At 43.3% G+C, this 7,076-nt stretch overlaps 1 protein-coding gene across 1 annotated transcript; it reads left to right on the forward strand.

Moving 5' to 3' along the window:
- The first annotated feature begins 332 nt into the window (after positions 1-332).
- ppp6c (protein phosphatase 6, catalytic subunit) lies at positions 333-7,002 on the forward strand. Its single transcript, XM_064307517.1, has 7 exons — positions 333-489; positions 1,669-1,764; positions 1,864-1,929; positions 2,738-2,879; positions 3,667-3,746; positions 4,257-4,466; positions 6,094-7,002. The coding sequence occupies exons 1-7, from the start codon at positions 415-417 to the stop codon at positions 6,340-6,342; spliced, it is 918 nt and encodes a 305-aa protein (XP_064163587.1). The 5' UTR covers positions 333-414; the 3' UTR covers positions 6,343-7,002.
- Positions 7,003-7,076: the final 74 nt, after the last annotated feature.

Genomic DNA, 7,076 nt, shown 5'->3' on the forward strand with positions numbered 1-7,076 from the left:
AAACAGTTTTGCTAAAAAGTTCATCAATAAAAGTTACGCTGGAGTTTCTGGCGTACAGCTGCAGCATCCAAGTATGTATGTGTGGATGGGTAAACAATGTTACGAAATGTAATGCAACAGCACTATCTTGTGGCCGAAACTGACGATCAAATATCACTGTATTAATCATTGTATTAATGTTAAATGGATTACTTAGTCCGGTTCAGCATAAAATGGACAGTTTTGAAGTGTTATTTTTCACCTCTATATATTCTTTGTATTAAGATGAGAGCTTTAAGCTCACACTGTCTGTATTTCATAACTATAATGCTCATTTAAAAAACATTTCTGGTCCAACTTGTTTGCGTAAAGGCGAAAGGGAAGTGACGTAAAACCTGTTCCTATTTGCCTCCCGTAGCAGTTGTTGTCTTTAAAATGGCGCCCTTAGACTTGGATAAATATGTCGAGATTGCAAGACAATGTAAATATCTACCAGAAAACGATTTAAAGGTGAGCACAGACTTATCTGATCAGACGAGATCTATGTTGGTTAATTTCATCAGCAAAAACGAAATTGTCGCTTTAAGCTATCTATCATTGACAAGGCTTAGCTACTTGTTCATAGCGGAACAAGAGTTCCGAGCTAGCCATAGCTATCGAGAAAATGTTAGCAGCCTAATTGTCTTTGCACAGGTATTTTTAGATCTTTTTTTCTTCTTGTAAACTTTAATAAAATAGATACTGACGTAGGGTGAAGACGCATTAGTCGTATGGGCTACATGTTTGTTAGCAAGCTAACGTTACTCTTCTGACCATCCTAGTTCATTACGTAGCCTAATGTTAGCGTATGACACAAAAGTAGAACAGGCTTTCTTGTGAAAGTAAGCAAGCGAAATCTAGCTAGCTAGCTAAATGTTTCACCGAGGTTCAGATAATGATGTGTGCTGTCGCTCAAACTTTAAAACTCAAATGAAATTTGTTGGGTGACTAGCTAGCCTAACTCAGTGATAGTTATTTTATTAGGAAGTGCATAGGCTAGCCAGCTAACTTATCAGTTCCTCATTAGCTAGTTAACGTACGTTAGTAAGGTAACTAGCTAGCTAAGCTGTCTGACGTAGCTATAGACTACTCATTTAATCACAATAAACTTAATCTAGATTTCCTGCCCAGATCGTAGTTTTCACAGCTGCCTAAATGGGTTTACCGGCGAATCAGGTGATGAGCGAGCTGTATCGCATCAGTAGCTGCTGAGCTAACGTTACGTTCAAACTTCCAAGCCAAACATTCATTTCTTAACGTTGCCAGTTGCGTGTGACTTACCTGATGATTAGTTAAGTAATATTAGTTATCTAAATATGTTTAGATTATTTAGTTGAGCGTGTTACTTGCTAGATAACCAAACAGGACCTGATGCGCTAAAATGTTTATGAACTTTAGCTGAAGTTCAACGTCTCTGGGTCACTTTGGGTAAAATGAAATCGGCAAGCTTCAAAAGTATGCAAATGTTTTAGTAAGTCAGCACTGTTGTAGCTAGTTGGCTAAGCTACTCTATACGTTATAGAGTAGGTGTTTCTATCAATTCAGATTGACAAGGCCGCTTCTATCAGCGGTCGCTCATAGTCATAGGTGACACCAGGTCATTTGGATTTGATTTTAAGCGTGTGTGCGTCTGTTTGTCTGTCCTGGCAGAGATTGTGTGACTATGTATGCGACCTACTACTAGAGGAATCCAACGTACAGCCAGTGTCCACCCCTGTCACAGTATGCGGAGACATTCACGGACAGGTAGGCCTACACCGATTATTTCATCCGTGTCCGATTAAGGACATTTGCTTAATGCGACTGTAAGGCTTTTTCCTAAAGCGTTGTCCTATTTTCTCTTAGTTTTATGACCTGTGTGAGCTCTTCAGAACAGGAGGGCAGGTTCCCGACACAAACTATATTTTTATGGTGAGTATGGAGGTAACTCTGGACACCACAGAATAAATTAAATTATATTAATTTCTTGGTGAGTAAAACAAGGACATGTCTCAGCTGCTGCCTGAAAATGTTACATATGTTACAGTATTTTGTTCACTTTCAACGTAAGCAAGTGACACAAGCAACATTTACTGATTTACAAACTTAAAATGGCCACAGGCAATATTTTCACTAGTAGCTTTTTCTGTATTATTTATGTAGTAGTAAATGACAGCACTGATCTACAAGACAGTCCATGATGGAAAAGAAAAAAACGTATGTATTGACCACATTATTTATGCCTGCATTAGTTAAAAAGGCTACTTTTCGTGGTGCTGTTGGCTTCATTATGGACTGATTTGGCACAAAGCTGTTTCAGTGCCATTGCCAGAGAGGTAGCCTGTGTGAACGTACTGTGTTTGTCAGGAGTGTTGGGACTGTGCTGAATCTATGGCAAGGGTGGGTGACAGGGCCATATCTGTTTCTGGTTACCATGTCAACCTCTGCTCTTCATTATTTAATTGGCCCAATTGTGATCTGGAATTTTTGTGGAAAATGAGGCAAGCGGGGAAAAGACAGAAGCCAGTTCACTCCTCATCTTGTGTAAAATGAAGCTAAATATTGATGTTGCCTGTGCAATTGGATTGGTATATCCAGAACATAAAATGGTGAACATTTTTGGGTGTAGTTGGCCTTCGTTGCATCACACTGTTGCTCACATTTACATCAGGTGCTGGTTGTGGCAGGGTGTGTATTTTATTTATTATTTTTAACCAATTAAAATTAATTTTTTTGGTAGGGTGACTTTGTGGACCGGGGATACTACAGCTTAGAGACTTTCACGTATCTGCTAGCCTTAAAAGCCAAGTGGCCCGACCGTATCACACTGCTACGCGGAAACCACGAAAGCCGGCAGATCACACAGGTCTACGGCTTCTACGGTAAGGCCTGGACGTCCGGCCCATCTGCACAGCTCTGTCTGTCAGTCAGTCTGTGTGTCTGTCTGTTCCTGTTGGTGTATTTATTTATGTTTATGTACCTGTCTGTCTTCCTCTCTGCTCCAATCCAGGGGCAGCTTACCTAGTCAATGCAGGAATCGGTGGTGCAATGATTGGTGAAACTTGTAGTTCAGTTTGGTTCGGTGTCACAATTTCAGTTTGACTCTGTACGTTGTTGGTAAAGCAAAGAAAAAAGTGGCAATGTTAATGTAAACATGCACTAAAAGTGAAACTACTCAGTGTGAACTGTCCCCCTAATTTAAGTCTTGAATCTTGTCTGTGGCACATGGATAAAAGTTTAATGCCTTTCATTCAGGCTGGGTAGGCAGTACTATGTCTTGAGTATTCCTGCATGAATCGTATCTGAACCATTATTATATATGTAAGCCTGAATTCCTGCCAAGGTTCCTTCCTCTTCAGGAGGTTTCTTTGTCCCGAAAGGGAGGAAACTGGGGAAACCGGATGATGCCATTTTTATGCAGATTTCACACTGAACCATCCAACTCGCTACTCTCTGGAGCAAGCAGCCTTTTCCCATATAAACCACGAAGAACATACTGGGCTGAGTTTTGCAGCTGTGGGCATTTGCCTGGTCTTTTGTTCAGTGCTTTAAGTCCTGGTTCCCGATTGTCCACCAACTTCAGTTCTGATTGGTTGTCTTGTGGAGTCCTAGTTTCTGATTGATTGACTGTCTTCCTGTTCTCTCCCCCCCTCCCCCATTGGCTTGCAGATGAGTGCCAAACCAAGTATGGGAACGCAAACGCGTGGCGGTACTGTACAAAAGTGTTCGACATGCTGACAGTGGCCGCTGTGAGTAGAACTGTCTTACGTACTCCCTGCCTTTAAAAAGACAGAGTGCTGTCTGTCAGCTTAAACTACAGAACCTGCTTTCATTCCCTCCTCTACTGCATCCTGCTTTTCCTTCCTGAACTGTCCATACACAACCATTAATTTAGTTCCCTGGCTGGCATTAGCCGTTTTTTCCTCCCCTAAAGCACAGCAATTGCAGACTGCAACTGAATCGATGCCTGCCTTATTACTTTAGTGTTTTCTCAATTTTATATTGCATTCCCCCCCCCAGTTGATTTGGTCACTACATACGTGCATTCCAGATTTATATGCACAGCAGTGATAGAAGAACAGGGTAATTGGAACACTTCATCATTAACAAACAAGAAGTCCTAGATTGAGTTCTACTGTTTGCATAGTCGGCTGTCCTGGAACTCAAGCGCCATGATTAGGGGAAGTTTGAGGGTCAGGGGAGGCCCCTCTGACGTGTGTGTCTGTGTGTGTTTCTACACATCTCCGGCTCCTCCGCAGCTCATAGACGAGCAGATCCTGTGCGTCCACGGCGGGCTCTCTCCCGACATCAAGACCCTGGACCAGATCCGAACCATCGAGCGCAACCAGGAAATCCCCCACAAGGGGGCGTTCTGCGACCTGGTTTGGTCCGACCCGGAGGACGTGGATACCTGGGCCATCAGCCCCAGGGGCGCTGGCTGGCTGTTTGGAGCCAAGGTCACCAATGAGGTGAGGGCGTCCCCCTGGCTTCCTGCCATTTCACATACATGTCCCCGCCCTCAAGAAACGCATCCAATCGGTGTCTTTGAAGGTGTAGAAGGGGTGGGGTTGTGCTTTGGAGGGAGGGAGAGTCCAATGTCCTCCCCCATCCCCGTGATCGTAACAGCTAGTGGCCAGTACACTGTTGTCCTGTAGCCTCTGCTCTTCAAGCGACTGTGGATGAGGCCGAGTCTGCGTAACGATAATTACTGAAAATATTTTTGATTATAGAATGAAAGAGAGAAAAAAAGGTGATTTGTTGCACAGCGAGGACGATTATTATTGCATTTATTATTGCAGTAATATAATGTATTTATCATTATGATATGTCGCCCAGGCCTGCTGTGGATTGTGTGCTTCTGCATTGGTTAATTGGGTGATTCAATTTCAAGGGTGTCACGCACTGTGTGTTATGACTTGGCATCCTGCAGCTGGCCGTGTTTCCCCTGTGTGGTTGCTTAGCCACCTTCATTTAGGTAACAAGTCTATTGTAAGTTAGATTTTTTAAGAATAATTTTGCCACCCACATGGGGCCGAGCATGTCCAATTCCCACCCCAATTTGGAAGAGCCAGTTGTCTGCAACTGCAGCCACGTTCATGCATGAACCCCCCTGCTGATTTGAGAGAGCGTAGACATTCTTATTGTCCTCTGAAGCACCGGGTGCTGCCCAGCTACTTCTGTTCAAAACTACAGAATACAGCTGAACTCAGAATACAGTGAAGAGATGGGGAAGACCTTTCACATACCGCTTTAGCATGCAGCACACAGGTGCCCGATTGACCAGCAGGGGTCGCTAGATAGCGACAAACGTGGGCTGCTAATCGAATGTACCCCCCTACCTTGCACGATGCTCTAAGCAATTTCTTGTCCGGCCCCAGTCAGCACTGACAGCGTCCGGATTCAGTCCGAGGCTAAGAGGCTCATCCATGTACCAGTGTGGTGCCGTAACCGATTGAGCCATCCAGTAGCCCCATATTACTCATTTTCACACAAAAAAACAGCATTCCTTTATCTTTATTTATTTTTTAAAATCTTTTTGTTGGTCTGATTGCATAAATATTCCTTAGAGTAGTTTCACTCACTGTTTAAGCCTGGCTCTGCTTAGTACACAGTTTTGTAAAACGCTTCCTGAGGTGGGTGGAGCAGGTGTGTGTCCATGTCATTTGCATAAAGTGTGCAAATGAATTTGTACAACATAGCTGCTCCTGCCTCATGAAACGCAGATCAAGCTGTCAAACTAGGCATTGTTTAGCAACTGCTGTTTAGCAACTAAACTTGTTTACAGCTTTAAAAAACAAACAAACAAAAAAAAAACATGATCTACAGTCTTAGTTCTCTTCAAACTTGGTGGAGCTGAGGTCGAAAGACACTCCTGGAGGGATGAATTGTCCCTTTAACGGGTTGGGAGAGTCAGCTGTGATCATAGACTATGGCAGGTCGGGCCATATTGCTCACTGTAATATGTACAGCGCTCTTCCTCACCCCTGTGGATTTGAATTTGTTCGGTTTCAGGCAAGTTCAGAGAATTTGGGTGTAGTTAGAATTTTGAAAGGAAACATTCTCTAATTTGTTTTCTCTCTGTCTCTCGCGCCCAAGTTCGTTCACATCAACAACCTGAAGCTGATCTGCAGGGCGCACCAGCTGGTGCACGAGGGCTACAAGTTCATGTTCGACGAGAAGCTGGTGACGGTGTGGTCGGCGCCCAACTACTGCTACCGCTGCGGCAACATCGCCTCCATCATGGTGTTCAAGGACGTCAACACGAGGGAGCCCAAGCTGTTCCGCGCCGTGCCCGACTCCGAGAGGGTCATCCCGCCCCGGACCACCACGCCCTACTTCCTCTAAGCACACGGCTCCGCCCCTCAGCCCCTCCCCTGTCCTCTCTCCCCTCTCTCGCCTCACCTGTCTTTTTTTTTCCTTCTGAGTATCTTTTTTAAGGAATTATATCATGGTTTTTTTATGCAGACTTGCCACCTTTGTTCCTCGCTCGGAAAAATGTGGTTTGTTGCAGAGCCCCCCTTCCTTTTAAAAAAAATAAATAAATAACTTTGAGGGGAGATTTTTTTTATTTCCACTTGTCAATCAGCTTTTATGAATTATCGTTTTGGTCCCTGGCATTTAGGAATGGTGAAACACACAGTCCTATGATTCCTTCGGTCTTCATATTTCTATCTGCTGCCCAGTTCTGCTGTCACGTGTTGTTTCAAAGGACTCTGTGCCACCTGTGTTCTTAGACCAAAACTTGATACACCCCTGCTTACCCCCACAACCGGGGGATCTTTGAAGTCTTATTATGAATTCTGTATATGGGGCAGGGGTCAGAGCAGACACCACAGTGAATGGGACAGATTTGGCTGTGAAGAATTTGTACATTCAAATAATTCTATTGATTTTGTTTTTTCTTTGTTTTTTGTTTTTTTCCTCAGATTTGTTGTATTTTATTATTGTAGAGACTGCAACCTACATACCTATTAAAATATTGAAAATAAAATCCTTTATTATTAACTTTGCATGTGTGCTATTTATTTGCATTTCTCTGTCAATCATAAAATATTTGTAATGTATTTCTGAATTATGCT

This window comes from Anguilla rostrata, chromosome 14 (assembly GCF_018555375.3).
Source record: "Anguilla rostrata isolate EN2019 chromosome 14, ASM1855537v3, whole genome shotgun sequence".
NCBI classification, from domain to species: Eukaryota; Metazoa; Chordata; class Actinopteri; order Anguilliformes; family Anguillidae; genus Anguilla; species Anguilla rostrata.

Bases quoted from the DNA above. Each gene is read 5' to 3' on its own strand.
- ppp6c (XM_064307517.1), top strand. From the start codon at position 415: ATGGCGCCCTTAGACTTGGATAAATATGTCGAGATTGCAAGACAATGT. The intron at 1,930-2,737 runs GTGAGTATGGAG...TTTTTTTGGTAG, and splicing joins ACACAAACTATATTTTTATG to GGTGACTTTGTGGACCGGGG. The intron at 2,880-3,666 runs GTAAGGCCTGGA...ATTGGCTTGCAG, and splicing joins ACAGGTCTACGGCTTCTACG to ATGAGTGCCAAACCAAGTAT.